We start from the raw sequence: 18,679 nt of genomic DNA, 5'->3' as shown, positions 1-18,679 counted from the left end.
AATTTAGCGTTGGTGTTAATTATTTTAAATGTACAGTAGTTGACTCTTTGTCTCTTTTTCTGCAATTAATCACAGGGTTATACTAGTAATTAACACTGACATGATCCAGGAGATTAGGTGCTCCATCGTTGAATGAGGACACACTGAAAAAAATAGATTCATGCTTTAAAGCAATTAGCTGTCATAGTGCAATCTCCCACAGTAAATCTGCACTTTTGTAGCAATATATGATCGGTGAACTTTGCAAAACTACAGATTTGTCCTGTTTTTTCCTTTTTACTTTGAATTAAATTAGTCTTGTCCTGTTAAGTATCATTTGAGCTTGCACTGTTGACATTTTGTACTGTCGTGACTGTGGTCTCTTGGCTTCCTTTGATAGTTCAGGGGTCACAGAGATGAAGAGGCCAAACTGCGTTCGTCACGGGATATTGAAGTGGGGAGTGATAGTTTTAAAATTGCCAGCACCCTTTAATAATCACCATAACTTCCTTATTAAATGGGGTAGCTGTAATGTATACTTGTATGTACATATTAATTTCTAAATCATTCTTCTTTTGAAAAGAGATGGCGAGCTCTCAGCAACTGCCCCTCAGAATAGTGTATGCATATCCCTGCTATCTGCTCCCCAGCCACCAGAGAGAATGTGCTGGACTGTCGCCAGGGTCAGGCTAAAAATACACAAACACTCGAAGGCTGACCCCGCACCCTTTTCAGTGCAGCTATCTTGTGCTTCTGTGGAGTGACCTGCTCGATCCACTTCGCCCTGTGTCGACTGACTCACATGATTCAGACAGAATCAGACAAGCTTCTGAAAGTAACACTGAGAGACACAAACAGCACGTCTGTCACGTCATATTTCCAGGTTTACCCCAGATAGCTCAGATTCTTCAGCTGGAAGATTTGTCGACCGGTTTGTGATTCGTTGAACTCTAGTGACAAGTAGTTGTTTGTTTAAATGCTGTTCTCCAGTGTGGATCATTCTTTACTAGCTCTGTGCGTTGGTATGTGAGGGTGTTATATATTAACTTCTAACCATAAAGTGGCATAGCTGTTTGAGCTCAGAGTCCAGGATCTGATCTGCACAGACAAGTCTAGTGTCTCAAGCTTCGTGGTATAGTGCTATCTTGTGGTCAAATTCAAATAATGCATTTAAGACTGTCTGAGCTTATTTTCATCATTTAAACTGTACTTATACAAATGTGTTACAATGAGCAAATATATGGATGTTAATAATTGGCAGAATATTGGGTGGAAGATTGATTTGAGGTTAGATTTAGGTCATATCAGGGTTAGGAAATGTTCCTTTAAAGTAGTGGTTTTCAACCAGGAGGCTTTCTTTTAAAATAACCTTACTTAATATAATTCTAAAAACACATCAATGTGTAAAGTGTTTTTAATAAAAATGTAAGTCCTATTTCATTGCAAAATGCAATTATAATTATCGCAAACATTTTTTTAAAAACAATATAGTTCTTGTAACTTCTGGAATCAAGAAGTAATCTAGTTAATTAATTTAATATATTGACACACCCTCTTGTTAATTAAAAAATACCAGAGGAAATATAGTGAAATATATATATATATATATATATATATATATATATATATATATATATATATATATGTGTGTGTCATGGCATGGTAAACAAAGGCAAGGAGATGAGGATATATAGCTTCAGCAGTTAAAACAAAATACTCAGGATAACTGGGAAATCCTGGAGAAACAGAACCCACACATTAACGCAACCAGAACAAACAAAACACAACTCAAACTGAGGGGTATATATGCACACAAGGCTGAATGAGGAACAGGTGAACATAACCAATTAACAAATCAGAAACCATAGAAACAAACTATTCAATTCAATTCAATTCAATTCAAATTTGTATAGCGCTTTTCACGATACATATCATTTCAAAGCAGCTTTACAGAAAATGGATGTCAACATTACAATTTAAAGAATGTAGTTAGCAAATAATATACTTTATGTAATTACAATCACTGTTAGCAGTTTAACTGAAGGTAGAAGTAATGAGCTCCTGGAAAATGAATTACATTAACAATAAATTAGGATATAGAGATTGTGCAATGTGAATGTTGATCTAGATGATTGTGTCTCCTTAAGTCCTCGCAGGAGCTGGCGCCGTCTCTTCACAGGTGATGGTCATCTGAGGTCTTCTTAAGAGGCTGGATACAAACTGAAGCTGATGTACTCTCTAGTCACCTCAGGGCGGGTGTCCCGAGGTAAAACAGAAAAGCAAAAGGAGAACAATTAGCGTAGCTGCTGTTCATAACTTTAAGCAAAGATAGTCATGTGCAGTTGATCTGATATGAGATGCGTTATGTGAATGCTTGGCTAAAGAGATGCGTCTTTAATCTAGATTTAAACTGGGTGAGCGAGTCTGAGCCCTGAACATTATCAGGAAGGCTATTCCGGATTTTAGGAGCCAAATGTGAAAACGCTCTCCCTCCTTTAGTGGACTTAGATATCCTAGGTACAACCAGAAGTCCAGAGTTTTGTGATCTTAAAGAGCGTGAAGGATTGTAGGGCGATAGAAGATTGGTTAAGTACACAGGAGCTAAACCATTTAGAGCCTTATAGGTCATTAGCAATACTTTATAATCGATACGGAACTTAATGGGTAACCAGTGTAGAGATGATAAGATTGGTGTTATATGATCATATTTTCTTGACCTGGTAAGAACTCTAGCAGCTGCATTTTGTACTAATTGTAGCTTGTTTATTGAGGAAGCAGGACAACCAGCTAATAATGCATTACAGTAATCTAGTCGAGACGTCATGAAAGCATGAACTAACTTTTCTGCATCAGAAATAGATAACATATTCCGTATTTTAGCAATGTTTCTGAGGTGAAAGAAGGCTGTTTTTGTAACATGAAATATGATTTTCAAAGGACAAGTTGCTGTCTAATATAACACCTAGGTCTTTAACTGTCGAGGATGGAGTAACAGTACATCCTTCTAAATGCAGATTGTAGTCTGAGAGATTCTGTGCACAGGTTTTTGGCCCAATAAGTAATACTTCAGTCTTATCTGAATTTAATAGAAGAAAATTACTAGTCATCCAATGTTTTACTTCTTTAACACACTCTGTCAGTTTGGATAATTTAGAGATTTCATCTGGTCGTGATGATATATATAACTGAGTATCATCAGCATAGCAGTGGAAACTAATCCCATGTTTTCTTATAATATTGCCGAGTGGCAGCATGTAAATTGAAAATAGCAGAGGTCCTAACACAGATCCTTGCGGCACTCCATAGTTTACAATCGTTATCTTAGATTTTTCCCCGTATAGATAAACAAAATTGTGACGGTCTGATAGGTATGACTTAAACCACCGTAATGCCTGTCCCTGAATACCAGTGTAATTTTGTAGTCGATCTAGGAGTATTTTATGATCTATAGTGTCAAACGCAGCACTGAGATCAAGTAACACTAGTATTGAGACACAGCCCTGGTCAGAAGCTAGAAGCAAGTCGTTTGTAATTTTAACGAGCGCAGTTTCTGTGCTATGATGAGACCTGAATCCTGACTGAAATTTTTCATAGATAGAGGTTTTTTGCAAGAAGGAGCACAATTGGACCGACACCACTTTTTCTAGTATTTTAGACATAAATGGAAGATTTGAAATGGGTCTGTAATTTGCTAATACGTTTGGATCTAATTGTGGTTTCTTAATGAGAGGCTTAATAACTGCTAGCTTGAACGGTCGTGGGACGTGACCTAGAGATAAAGACGAGTTGATAATATTGAGAAGAGGCTCTTCTGCTACAGGTAACAGTTCTTTCAGTAGTTTAGTGGGTATTGGATCTAATAAACATGTTGTTGGTTTAGACGCAGTAATAAGTTTATTTAGCTCTTCCTGTCCTATAGTTGTAAAGCACTGCAACTGTTCTTGAGGGCGGGCGATAATTGAGGCTGAATCATAAAACTCTGTCAAAGGTTGTACATTTACAATTTTATTTCTGATACTTTCGATTTTTTCATTAAAGAAATTCATAAAGTCATCACTACTAAACTGTAATGAAACATTTTGTTCTGTTGATATCTGTTTATTTGTTAATCTAGCTACTGTACTAAATAAGAACCGTGGATTGTTTTGGTTATTCTCTATAAGTTTGCGAAGATGCTCGGCCCTGGCTGCTTTTAGAGTCTTTCTATAGCAGGACGAACTGTCTTTCCATGCGATTCTGAAGACCTCTAAACGAGTTTGTCTCCATTTGCGTTCTAGATTGCGAGTTTCTTTTTTGATAGCGCGAGTAATACTGTTGTACCAAGGTACAGTATTTTTCTCTCTAACCTTTTTTAATCTCATCGGTGCAACAGTATCTAATGTACTAGTAAAAATGGTGCACATACTGCTAGTCATTTCCTCAAGATCATTTGCGTGTTCGGGTACGATGAGCAGCTGAGATAGATCAGGCAGATTATTTGTGAATTTATCTATAGTTGTCGGGAGAATTGTTCTGCCTAGTCGATATCGTGGCGCAATTTGACAAATATCATCAGTATGCAGTACGCATGTTACAAGATAGTGATCAGAGACGTCATCACTTTGCGGTAGAATTTCTATATCAGTAGGATTTATTCCATGTGATATAATTAAATCTAGAGTATGATTAAAACGGTGAGTGGGTCCAGTGACGTTTTGTTCGACCCCAAATGAGTTTAGTAAATCTGTAAACGCAGCCCCTAACGCATCATTTATATTGTCTACATGAATGTTAAAATCTCCAACAATCAGTGCTTTATCGACGTTGACCAATAGGTCTGAGAGAAAGTCTGCAAACTCTTTTAGGAAATCAGCATAAGGCCCTGGAGGTCTATAAATGGTAGCCAAAGCAAGAGATAGTAGTGACTTTTTACTTATATCTGAGAGTGTAACATTTAGCATAAGAATTTCAAATGAATTAAACCTGTGGTTTGTTCTCTGAGTAACATTAAGTATCTCTCTATAGATTGTTGCTACACCACCGCCACGGCCAATCAGGCGGCATTTATTTTTATAACGGTAGCCAGGTGGACAAGAATCATTAAGACCAAAATAATAATTTGCTTTAAGCCATGTTTCAGTAAGGCAAATTACATCAAGACTATTATCCGTGATAATTTCATTTATGATAACTGCCTTCGGTGTCAGCGATCTAATGTTTAGTAGCCCTAGCTTTAGAGATTGTTTTTGTTCAGTAATTTTACAAAAATCTGGTTTGATCACGATTAGGTTTTTTCTAGATCCTTTATTTTTATTGTTAAACCTCACTATTCGGGGAATAGACAGTTTCTATAGACTGTACTACACTCACATTTCTATCAATTAAATGGGCAGAACACAGACTGTGATTTGAAGTTTGACTTACTAGTCATATGGTGCGAAGCGTCTTGGAGATGTTCTCTGACAGAAGATCAGCTCCGATGCTGCTGGGGTGCAGGCCATCAGCACGGAAAAGCCTAGGATGCTCCCAGAAAAGATTCCAATTATTTACAAAGAGCAGCTTCTGTTCATTACACCAAGACATCAACCATTCACTTAAAGCAAATAATCTACTGAACCTTTCATGTCCTCGTCGGTACGTCGGAAGCGGTCCGTACACGACGGCGGTAAAGTTAGTTTAACGTTTGACATTCGTCAGACATTCGGTTTCATACCCAATTAAACTAAGCACATTTCACGTTTTCAGCCCAAACCAACTCAGATATGCATAAACAAATGTCCTTTGCATTGCACAAGGCTTAATTTCACCAAATAAAATATATAATAATTAGCCCTATAAATCAATTAAACAATTTAACTATATGACATTATGATATCAAACTAATGGTAAAATGTTCAGAAAAATATCCCCTTTATTGCACAAGGCTCCGTTTTTGGAATTAGCATTTCACTTATTTTATAATATTTTTATTTTTTATTTTAATGTATACAATACTGTAAATCCATTAAACCACAACACCATTTGACCTGAAAGTATCAAACCAACTGTAAATTACACAGAATATTATTCTCTATGATGCACAAGGCTTATTTTCCAGAGTAATAATCTGGTATTTTTTATACGTCTTATTTTCCAGATTATTAATCTGGTATTTCTCATATACAGTACTAAACCCATTTATATCCATTAAACTACAACACCGTTTGACCTAAAACTGTCAAACCAACTGCAAATTACTCCGAATATTATTCTCCATGATGCACAAGGCTTGTTTTCCAGATTAATAATCTGGTGATTTTATATTCAGATTATTAATCTGGTGTTTCTTATATACAGTACTGTACCCATTTAAATCCATTAAACTACAACACTGTTTGACCTAAAACTGTCAAACCAACTGTAAATTACTCAGAATATTATTCTCCATGATGCACAAGGCTTATTTTCCAGATTAATAATCTGGTGATTTTATATTCAGATTATTAATCTGGTGTTTCTTATATGCATTACTAAACACATTTAAATCCATTAAACTACAACAACGTATGGCCTAAAAGTGTCAAACTAACTGTAAATTACTCAGAATATTATTCTCTATGATGCACAAGGCTTATTTTCCAGATTATTAATCTGGTGTTTTTTATATGCATTACTAAACACATTTAAATCCATTAAACTACAACAACGTATGGCCTAAAAGTGTCAAACTAACTGCAAATTACTCAGAATATTATTCTCCATGATGCACAAGGCTTGTTTTCCAGATTAATAATCTGGTGATTTTATATTCAGATTATTAATCTGGAGTTTCTTATATACAGTACTGTACCCATTTAAATCCATTAAACTACAACACTGTTTGGCCTAAAACTGTCAAACCAACTGCAAATTACTCAGAATATTATTCTCTATGATGCACAAGGCTTATTTTCCAGAGTAATAATCTGGTATTTTTTATACGTCTTATTTTCCAGATTATTAATCTGGTATTTCTCATATACAGTACTAAACCCATTTAAATCCATTAAACTACAACACTGTTTGGCCTAAAACTGTCAAACCAACTGCAAATTACTCAGAATATTATTCTCTATGATGCACAAGGCTTATTTTCCAGATTAATAATCTGGTATTTTTTATACGTCTTATTTTCCAGATTATTAATCTGGTGTTTTTTATATACAGTACTGAACCCATTTAAATCCATTAAACTAAAACACTGTTGGGCTTAAAACTATCAAACCAACTCTAAATTACTCAGAATATTATTCTCCATGATGCACAAGGCTTGTTTTCCAGATTAATAATCTGGTGATTTTATATTCAGATTATTAATCTGGTGTGTTTTATATACAGTACTGTACCCATTTAAATCCATTAAACTACAACACCATTTGACCTAAAACTGTCAAACCAACTGTAAATTACTCAGAATATTATTCTCTATGATGCACAAGGCTTAATTTCCAGATTAATAATTTGGTATTTTTTTATACGTCTTATTTTCCAGATTATTAATCTGGTATTTCTCATATACAGTACTAAACCCATTTAAACTGCAACACCACTTGGCCTAAAACAGTCAAACCAACTGTAAATTACTTAGAATATTATACTTTATGATGCACAAGGCTTGTTTTTCAGATTATTAATCTGGTGTTTTTTATATGCATTACTAAACCCATATTAATCCATTAAATTACAACACCGTTTGGCCTAAAACTGTCAAACCAACTGTAAATTACTCAGAATATTATTCTCTATGATGCACAAGGCTTATTTTCCAGATTAATAATCTGATATTTTTTATACGTCTTATTTTCCAGATTATTAATCTGGTGTTTTTTTATATGCATTACTAAACACATTTAAATCCAATAAACTACAACAACGTATGGCCTAAAAGTGTCAAACCAACTGCAAATTACTCAGAATATTATTCTTTGTGATGCACAAGGCTTGTTTTCCAGATTTTTAATCTACTGTTTTTTTTGTTTTGTTTTTTTTACAGTACTAAACCCATATTAATCCATTAAATTACAACACCGTTTGGCCTAAAAGTGTCAAACCAACTGTAAATTACTCAGAATATTATTCTCTATGATGCACAAGGCTTCTTTATTTCAAGATTAATAATATTATGGCTATTATTTTTTTGACGGCCCGCTTTTACGGTTTGATAATGAGGGGCTCTTTTAGGCTTAAAAGAACCCTAGATTCTATCCTTTCATGTGGAAAATTAGGAATCTTCGGTCTTCGAGCCGCAGGAAGGTAAGCTGGGTATATATTTTATATTTTAAAATATGTCAACCTTGGTTTTCCTGTATAGTTTTTTTTCTGAACATGTAGTCAGCCAGGAGGCTGGTCCATCTCTAGCTGAGGCTCAGAGACAGGACCAGAGGTCCAGTATGGCCGCTCGGGCGCCTCCTCTGTCTTGGAGCAAGTCACAAAGATGGCGGGACCCGAGGTGGAAGAAGCAAGTTATTTGGGAGGTGATCGATCGCAGACGCCAGCACCGTCGGTAATCGATTCCCTCTCTTTGCAAGGGTGACTTCACACCTGCCCTCGCCCCTTCTTCCTCCGCCTCCTGGGTTTTGGACTCGTTTAACATACTCAGGCACTTCTTAAACAGTCAGGCTGAAGGCTGGGCCCTTGATGAATATTTTTCTAAAGGCCTGCAAAGGGCTTGATAGTGAAAGAGGCTCTTTTACTCTTCAAAGAACCCTAGATTCCATCCTTCCTTGTGAAAGAAAAGGAAAAGAGGAATCTTTGGTCTTCGAGCTACAGGAAGGTAAGCTGGGTTTATGTTTATGTGTATAAATATATTGACCTTGTGTTCCTGCTTGGTTTTTCCTGAGTATGTAGTCGGAAAACGTTATTGGGCAAAGTTTGTTAGGTTGGCTAGAACGATATTTGTGCAGGCCACAAAAGCCACCATTGTACAGAGTAGGTTCTCCTCTGGTGTTAGCTAGAATAAGTTTGAGTTAGCACTCGTCACATCAGTTAATAGTTATGACTAGTGTTGGCCTTAATCAGCCACCTCACATTGTTTGCATGTTGAGTTTTGCTTTATTTCCTCTTATTTGGCTCTAATGGATTTAGCCTCCTTCTAGTTTAGCAGCTTGTGTTCACAAGTGTTGTTGGTCATGAGTTTTGCTCAGTTTAGCACTGCCAGAGGTCTATGCTCGTGTCAGTTTGAGGTAGTAGGCCATTTGTAGGCCTCCCTTAGACCATGATAGCATTTCATTCATCCCCTGTAACTGTGTAAATTCCTGTACATTTCCTTTTGGAATGTGCAGACTTAGCTCAGGTTGTGTTGAGATAGTTTCCCACAACTGTTTGTTGGGTTTAGAGCCCTTTGAGCTTTATCCCCTTTATAACCACTAGCTGGCGCCATGTGTTGTTGAAGTTGTAGGCCCCATTAATGCCTCCTTTCAGATTACATGTTGGCACAGTTCTGTGTTGGTTTTGTATGGCCCATCACCGCCACTGGCCACGCCCCGTCTCTGCTAAGAGTAGGTCCTAGGTAAGGCCTCTCTCAGAGTATTGTGGTGGAGTGTGTACTCCTCTTGTTTTAAGAGTTTAGGAGTTTTTACTGAGTGCATGAAATACACTCAGTAAAAACTGGTAACTGGTATGTTCATGATTGCCACTAGCAGATGCCATGTGTTTACGAGTTGTAGGCCTTCTGGGCCTCCTATGTTGCATGTTGGTGTAGTGAACAGCACATTCCAGGGCCCAGTTTATGGCTGGGCCCCACTCTGTCCGTAACAGCAGACAAAGGTTTGCTACATTTTGATTGGATCTTGGTGGACTAACACAAACAAACTGTCCAACTCCATCAGATAAAGATGTAAGGACAACATCAAGACTCTCTTAGAGGGCAAGAAGAAGACCTCTTGTACCAAGCCTAGGAAGGACAGGACTTCTCTTTGGTCCACAGGCAGTTTCTGCCCTTCACCCATCTAGAGACTACCTCCTAAGGTTGGCCACAGACCGCCATAAAATTCCACGAGACCTTAGCAGCAATAGGTGAAACAAAGAGAAATCACAAGGATCCATCCAAATCCATTCAAAATGATGTTTGAAAACCTTAGAACTGATGCAAACTACAAATCAATTTCATACTTATTCAAATAAATAAGTATTCTAAGTGACAGCTATTTGTAGTGCAACATCTGGCACAAATTCAGCTGTTAATCTACAATTGAATGACAGTTCAATCTTTTTTCATCATGTTTAGTCTCTATTTGTTTAGAATATTGCCAAATGTATTCTGGTGGTAGTTTTTAAAGTGAGAAATGCATTGGCAAACCTTAAAGACACTGTAAAGACTTTCAACTTTGTGCTTTATGCAAATGATTTCCACAGGGGAGAGAGGTGTGGGGATAGACATACAGGGATAGACATTAACAGATATACCAAGTCCCGGCTTGCGAAGCTGAGACACTAACAGATACAACACCGTTCTGAGCCTCTGGTTCATCCAGAGATACAACAACATATCCCATGATCTGAGTCTACAGCTTGTGAGGCAGCAACAGAGACGACCACGTTCTGAGCCTCTAGCCTGTGAGGAAAGAGACATTAAACACTACGTTCATAATTTCTGTCCAGCGAGACAGTAACAACATCTGCAACAAGGTTAAGCTCAGGAGAGCACACCTTTAATCCAAGGTACCTTTGTCTGCGTGTTCCAGATTGTTAAGGACCTTCTGCACCTACACCAGGTGCTGACGCCACGTGTCTGTCTGAAGTTGTAGGCCCATTTTTGGGCCTCCTTTAGATCATGATGGCGTATGTTGTACTCCTCTTGCTTTAAAGAGTAAAAGGTGCTTTTACTGAGTACACTGCTTGTTGGATTGTGTTAGGTGGACTGTTATGTGGGCACTTTACGGTCTTATCTGTCTTGTAGTTATTTCTTGCTCCCAGCAAGATTGGTGTTCAAGGTGAGTGGCCTTTACAGGCCGCCCTTGGATTTTCCCACTCCCACTTCTGGGGTTGTGACTTAAGCAGAATGACATGTATGAGTTTCTACTCAATGTAGAACTATTGTCATGTTGTAGGCCCCTCTCTGGCCTCCGTGATTATGTGCCTACTGTATGGTCTATCTGTTAGGTTGAGCTTTATACTCCCCTGCTAGGGTTGTCTTGTATAGTCCTTAGTTCCCTAAGCTAATAATTGGTTGCAGGCTTCCATGAGGCCTCCCGTTAAGGATCAGCCCCCAGACTGGTTTGTGCGCCCCTTTATCAGGATTTCTTAGCACACAGCCTGCTCAGTGCAAATAATCAGACGCTGAGTAGATCCTAGGATTGAGCAGAGTATACTCCCCTCAATAAGAGGGTCCATAGCACTCAGCTGAGTTCTGCTCTCCAGGATGCCTGTCTCTACGTGTAGGTTTGAGTTACTTACTGCTTTTTTCAGTCACTCTCACTTGCTGTCTTCTCTGAAGAATGCATTGTTGAGACTCTGTATTCAGACAGGGTTGGCCAAGACTAAGTTTGTCCTCTGTCAGACCAGGTCAGGACCATCTTTCTTTGGAAGATTTGGTCCCATAAGCCTTGGAGCAGCTTTGGTAGGCTCTCTGCGGAAGGCCTCTTTGAGGTTCAGCTTGGGCTATTGGCCATAGGGATGCTGTCACTGACAGCCTTTGTGTGACCTGAGGGTGAGTTGCTATCTGGCATTTCTTTTGAAACTGCTTGTCGTTTGTCTAGCCATCTTTGGCATGCACTCTCCTCAAGCATGGCGGCGTGGGAATATCGTTCCCCAAATGCGGTAAACGCAGAGATGAGTTCCCTTTCGAAAGGGAATGTCTCCGGTTACGTATGTAACCATGGTTCCCTGAGAACAGGGAACTAGACTCTGCATTGCTTAGCCATGCTTCGGGGCTGCTTGCTGAACAGATCTTATCGTCTTATCAAGACAATAAGATACTGACTGATTCTCTAGGCACTCCTTATATAGATCCGGGTCACGCAATGATGATGTCATAGGCTGTCGCCGGCCAATAGGATTGGAGAGATTTGATACTTGGCTTTCAGACATCGGTTCACGTGTGACGTTCCCCAAATGCGGTAAACACAGAGTTGCAAGCCTTGTGCATCATAGAGAATAATATTCTGAGTAATTTACAGTTGGTTCGACAGTTTAGGCCAAACGGTGTTGTAGTTTAATGGATTTAAATGGGTTTAGTACTGTATATAAAAAACACCAGATTAATAATCTGAAAAACAAGCCTTGTGCATCATAAAGAATAATATTCTGAGTAATTTACAGTTAGTTTGACACTTTTAGGCCATACGTTGTTGTAGTTTAATGGATTTAAATGTGTTTAGTAATGCATATAAAAAACACCAGATTAATAATCTGGAAAATAAGCCTTGTGCATCATAGAGAATAATATTCTGAGTAATTTGCAGTTGGTTTGACAGTTTTAGGTCAAACAGTTTTGTAGTTTAATGGATTTAAATGGGTACAGTACTGTATATAAGAAACTTCAGATTAATAATCTGAATATAAAATCACCAGATTATTAATCTGGAAAACAAGCCTTGTGCATCATGGAGAATAATATTCTGAGTAATTTGCAGTTTGTTTGACAGTTTTAGGTCAAACGGTGTTGTAGTTTAATGGATATAAATGGGTTTAGTACTGTATATGAGAAATACCAGATTAATAATCTGGAAAATAAGACGTATAAAAAATACCAGATTATTACTCTGGAAAATAAGCCTTGTGCATCATAGAGAATAATATTCTGAGTAATTTACAGTTGGTTTGATACTTTCAGGTCAAATGGTGTTGTGGTTTAATGGATTTACAGTATTGTATACATTAAAATAAAAAATAAAAATATTATAAAATAAGTGAAATGCTAATTCCAAAAACGGAGCCTTGTGCAATAAAGGGGATATTTTTCTGAACATTTTACCATTAGTTTGATATCATAATGTCATATAGTTAAATTGTTTAATTGATTTATAGGGCTAATTATTATATATTTTATTTGGTGAAATTAAGCCTTGTGCAATGCAAAGGACATTTGTTTATGCATATCTGAGTTGGTTTGGGCTGAAAACGTGAAATGTGCTTAGAGTTTAATTGGGTATGAAACCGAATTTCTGACGAATGTCAAACGTTAAACTAACTTTACCGCCGTCCGGACACGATGATCTTCGTCGCGGGCGATGTGGCTCGTACCGTCTCGATCAGGCTTCTGAAGTCCTGCTTCAGCACCTCCGTCTGCCGCAGCCTGGTGTCGTTCACCCCCGCGTGCAGCACTACAGCTCCGATGGTCTCAGCACCGTTGCGGATCGCGGGAATCTGCGCAGAGACATCGAGAACACGAGCACCAGGAAAACAGTGACTGCGCACCTTACCTTTGGCTGTGGTAGCGTGGACGTGGCGGACGATGGAGTCTCCGATGACCACAGCGTCGCGTTCTGCCTCGCGAAGAGGGGAGAAGCGGTTCCGTGTCGAGACGTCGAAGACCGGGGGCGGCGGAGGAGAGGTCCTGGTCCGAGGCCTGGCTCGCGTCTTCCGCTGCTGAAGCACCCAAGGTCCCTGGTGTGACGGCGCCGGAGTGAACGAGGGCTGGGATGAACGCGTTGGTGCTCGGGCCCTGTGCAGAGAAACACATGGCGTAGAGGAAGCAGGAGTGTTAATATCGCGCTGCAAACTTACCGAGGGTTGGTGAGCGCCAGCGCGAGAAGTTTCCAGCGCTGTCTGCCGCTCGCGTAGCTCGGCCTGCTTCTCGAGAAGGATCCGGATCTGCCGCTCCACGGCCTCCAGTTCCAACTGCACCGCATGCAGCTCAAACGTGTCCTCACCTGCACACAAAGGTAGAGAAACATCCAATACACTCGCCATTAGAGTAACTTAGATGAAACAATAACTAGCAAAGGAAACCAAGTCAATAGCTGCGTCCGAAAACCTAGGTAGCAGTCTTGCTGCCTCGCTGTCTTATAAGAGAATGACTTGTACGGCAGCGTTTGTGCATGAAGGCACCTCACGAAATTGATTTCGGACAGACTTCTGAGGCAGCGTAAAAGTTTAATGATCTACAACAATATAGCATGAGCTTTGGTGAGAACTAAACAAATATTTAATTATTACAGTAGTAATTTCTCGCTAGAAATGATATCAAAATTGAAATATGTTGGTCAAAATCGTACATTTATGCGCAAACTGAGCAGCAAACACAACTTTCGGACGCCATCTTTCTTTTTCTAGCTCAACTGTCACAGAATGGAAAGCACAGGATTGTGGGATATCAAAGGCAGCTAAGGATACATCTATGCTTCCTTCAAAAATCGATCTGAGGAAGGTATCTCAGGAAACAGGAAGTGAAGCTAACATTAGATTCGGACGTGCCTTGATGCCTTACCACCTTGAAATGTGTCCTCAGAAGGCAGCATTTTCCAGTTTTCGGACGCAGCCAATAATTATAACAACAGAAACACAGGGAACTGAAAATACACAAAATAAGGGTGTGTTTACACAACACCAATTTCAACTAAAAACTTTTTATGAGTTTTGGCTTTTTATTTACATAACAATGACATTTTGGGGGCCTGAAAATGCAAACTTTTGAAAAAGGTCACGCGCATGCGTAATATATGTTCAGTCTATAGGCGTGTAGTGTTTCTTTACAAAGTGACATCGCCAACTACTGGCCTGGCAGCATAATACAGCGTTTTTAGCCGTTTTTGTGGATTTTTCTCATCTGTACGTAAAACATTTTTCCATTTTTTTAGTACATTGCGTAAACGTACCCTAAAGGCCCCAATATAATCACTGCAAAGTTCTTTTTCATTCTTTGCTTTGGGGTAAAAAGAAGTTCGAAAAACAAGCAGCTTTACAGTATTAAACATGAAAAAAAAGTGTCAATGTCTCTTTCAATTTGAATTACAACTTCATTTTCTACTATAAAGCGGCTCTCCAGTGTGTTCATATCTTTAATTGTGAACGTCCGACCTCAAGGGACTGAACAGAAGAAATTAACTTAAATTCGATTTCCATGTCAAACAAGGCTGAGCCTTAGAGCTACATCTTACTTTTACATAATCGCCACGGACCAATGGAAGGTGTTTACCAGCCAGAGTGAAAGTTCGATTTGGCAAGCTCTTTTGAACTCTTGGAATTAACACAATATGAACTTTTGGCCTGATTTTGTTTGAAATGACGTCACACTGTTTGTTCTTCGATTTCGCTTAAATTATACAGAAACAGAGAATCTTTGACAATATGAGGGACCTTTGAATATTGTGTTGTACAATGGGATGCCTTTAAAGGGATAGTTCACCCAAAAATGAAAATTCTTTCATCATTTACGTACCCTCAGGTTGTTCCAAATCTGTATAAATGTCTTTGTTCTGCTGTACATAAAAAGGAAGATATTGAGACACCCTCATGTCATTCTAAACCTTTATGACTGTCTTTCTTATGTTGAGCACAAAATAAATTATTTAGTAAATTCACTTTTTTTCTATCCAGTGAAAGTAAAGGTTGACCATGGCTTAAATATGTACATTTAAGTTGTTTGGGCAAATTTTATGGTACTTTTTTGTCATTTTTGCTTTATTAGTCTCAGTTCTAATCCTCAGTAAAAGAACACCTTTAAAAACACCATGGCTTTATACTCACTTTGGGTTAGTTTAATGATATTTAAGAGTAAATTAGAAGTAAATGACTTTCATATTACTGGTAAATACTGTAAAAATAAAGAATAGAACAGAGGACAGAGATCTTCATAATAACAGGCCAGTATTTTAAACATGGATAGTGCCAGATACTTATGACTGACACAAAACACTAATCAGTTCTTAGAAAGAGAATTTATTCCTATACTAATAAAATATGTAGTTCAAGTTAAGATTTTATGGCTAAACATAGTAAGGATTTTTTTTTTCATACAAGCTATAATCCTAACACCCACACATCCATTTCACAGGCTGATTTAGTGGTAAGGGATTTTTCATGCAGTTCCCAAATGATTTAATGGTTATGGATGTATGTGAGACTACCATTGCTTTTCAGCATTAAAAGAGGATTTTTTTTTTTTAATTGTTTAAATCCATGTACAATAATTGTTAATAGTACATCACATTGTTCAGTAAATTGTTTCTATGAGTAATTGTTAAGTTTCTTAATTAAAACTAAATAGCTTGCATCTCACATAGCCACCACTAAACCCTAGACTTACCACTAGGATGTGGATGTGTGTCATCCTGCGTATTCTTGTTCAATGGGAGCTGATTAAGACTGTGAAAATCCTGCCACATTCTTTCAATTTGCATATTTGCAGCCCAGTAGAAAAAATGATACAGAAACAGGTGGAACTCCTTGATTTGCAGTTTGTGGGAGAACACATTGATTATAACCTGTATGGGTTTAGTATGGGATCACTTTATGATCAGGGAACGCAATTACGATATATGCAGAATGCAAAAAGAAACATGATGGGAGAAATTTTATTCATGCAAAAAGTACAGAAGGTGAGCAGTATATGTTTACGTTCTATAACTCATGCATTTTTGAGACATTTCCATTACTTTCCATAACTTTTGATGACTAGTAAACTAGCAGAATATCAAAATGAAGGTCATTGTAACTCATCTACATCTCAAGGAACAAGTAAAACACTTTGCTAGTTTCATTAAGAAATAAATATACAAATACAGCTAAACAACATGTTACATTAAATCCAATGTAAAAATAAGTATATTGAAAGACACCATATAATGAATTTGTCCACCTAACTTTGTACAACTTTTTTCATAGGGTCCCAGACAAGAGTTTGGTAATGACCTCTATACCTAAAGCTAAGCAGGACAACAGTCAGTTCATCTTCTTGGTCCGTCTCTCAGTTTATTATTAGCAGCCGAGGCCACTCATAGAGCCGATCCGATCCAGTTTCAAGCCAAAACAGCCGCGATTCCATCCCCCCCTCCGCAACCGGTCCGGTGGAGCTCGCTTCTGATTGGCCAAAGCCCCCTTCAAGAGGCGGAGCCAGGCATTCTCGCTCTGCACAGGTATGTCAATCCACTTGGGATATTCTGCAACCTTTAGCCCAGAGCTGAAGGTCTGCATAGGCTCTTCCGACTGGTCACTGGTGAGGTTCTCAAGATCATCAAGGGTCAAAAGGTCATTGTAGCGCTCAAGAAACTGCTCAATGACCTGCATTGTGGAGATAGGAAATATGTTTCAATGACTGTTTATGACTTTAAATATATATGAATACAAGTACTGAGGAAGCCCACCTGCATGGCTTTGTCAGGGGTGTGCAGGGCTCGGGTGTGGCCCGGCAGCGGATTGGCCAGAAGGACTAGAAGCACCACAAATACAGAGGAGCACAGCATGGTGCAAGTGATATTGGCCCCAGATACACCACTAATGCGAGGTATGGACAGATTTAGATGAGCAGATTTAGATGAATACACTCAAACATGGATAAAGGAGAGAGACGCATGGAAATACAAACAAAAAAACATTCTGCGGAAAATACTACACGGTACATACAAAGAAAACACAAAACACAGAAAGAGGTTAGTTTGTGTTAATGTTATTAAACCATTTTGAACAAACAGATATTATTCAGATTATAAAACAAAATAGAATCTTGGAGTACACTATGACATTATGGTCCAAGAGTACTAAAAATAACAAAGAAACAATTTTATAAAATAAAAAAAAATAAAAAATAAAAAAACAGGTCACACTGCATCCATATGCATATAGGAAAGAAAATCCTTTTTTTGGGACAAAAAATTGTAAAAATATTTCCCCCTCAAATTCTGTCTGAAGTTTTTTATTGTTATTATTTATTTATTTATTTACAATTACAAAAATTATTCTCATTAGATTAGTTTAATGCCCTAAAAATGACAATGATTTTCTATTTAAATCAGCATAAAGACAGTACAAAAAATACAACTATGATGCATAAAAACCTCTGTCATTAACTTTTTCACACAACAGGAATAAAAATGATTAAAAAAAATATTTATTTGTTTCTTTGTGCATTACAGTAATGAGAATTTAAGGGAGTGCTAAATTTTCATGAAAACACGATATAACATGATTAACAATGCAAAAAAAGTTCCTTAAAGATAAAAAATAGCCTTCATTTTCCATAAACATGTATAATATTTTTCTTTTGGGGTAAAATATGACCCGGACATGTTCTTGGCAGGTTTTATAAGATTTACCCATATGCTGTGCAGAAAAAAATTGCTTGCAAAATTATTTTATAATTATAAAGTATTGGAGTCTGAGTGCTATATATCTCAAAAAATATATAGTTAATAAGTTATACAAAAATAATAGTATTCAGTAAAATTCATAGTAAAAATCTGAAGTGAAAATAAGTTTTACTCACCAATAACAGTTCGAGGATCTTCTAAAACCTGACTGAATGTTTTAGTCCTGCTCCATCCCTCTCTCTCTCTCTCTCTCTCGTCTTAGTTTTTGGCACCTGCTAAGAGCATCCCTGTCTTTCCCTTTCCTTTCTCTTCCTTCCTCTGAGTGCAGGAATTTGATTTAATGCGAGTGGTGTTTGTATGTCAGTGTGTGTTTGTGTGAGCTTGGTAAGTATGTTAATAGTAACGATGAGGTGTCTATATATGCTTTGCTGGTCCCCCCTTCCACTCATACAACACACACCTCTTTTCCCTCCCTTTTCTCTCTCTCCTTATCTTAACGTCTCTCGGGTGATGTCAGA

The 18,679-nt window shown here is 37.9% G+C and overlaps 1 protein-coding gene across 1 annotated transcript; it reads right to left on the bottom strand.

Annotated features, from left to right (window-relative positions):
- Positions 1-16,833: 16,833 nt before the first annotated feature.
- Positions 16,834-18,403, bottom strand: nppcl (natriuretic peptide C-like). The gene is made up of 3 exons (XM_067392924.1): positions 18,338-18,403; positions 17,220-17,349; positions 16,834-17,136 (listed from the first exon to the last, which is right to left on the bottom strand). The coding sequence occupies exons 2-3, from the start codon at positions 17,316-17,318 to the stop codon at positions 16,834-16,836; spliced, it is 402 nt and encodes a 133-aa protein (XP_067249025.1). The 5' UTR covers positions 17,319-17,349; positions 18,338-18,403.
- Positions 18,404-18,679: the final 276 nt, after the last annotated feature.

This window comes from Chanodichthys erythropterus, chromosome 2 (assembly GCF_024489055.1).
Source record: "Chanodichthys erythropterus isolate Z2021 chromosome 2, ASM2448905v1, whole genome shotgun sequence".
Lineage (NCBI taxonomy): Eukaryota > Metazoa > Chordata > Actinopteri > Cypriniformes > Xenocyprididae > Chanodichthys > Chanodichthys erythropterus.
This window is presented reverse-complemented; position numbering and strand designations above follow the sequence as displayed.

What these genes read in the sequence shown, in the direction of transcription:
- nppcl (XM_067392924.1), bottom strand. Translation starts at nt 17,318, where the DNA reads ATGCTGTGCTCCTCTGTATTTGTGGTGCTTCTAGTCCTTCTGGCCAAT. An exon ending in CCCCTGACAAAGCCATGCAG is followed by an intron (nt 17,137 to 17,219) that starts GTGGGCTTCCTC and finishes TCCACAATGCAG; the next exon opens with GTCATTGAGCAGTTTCTTGA.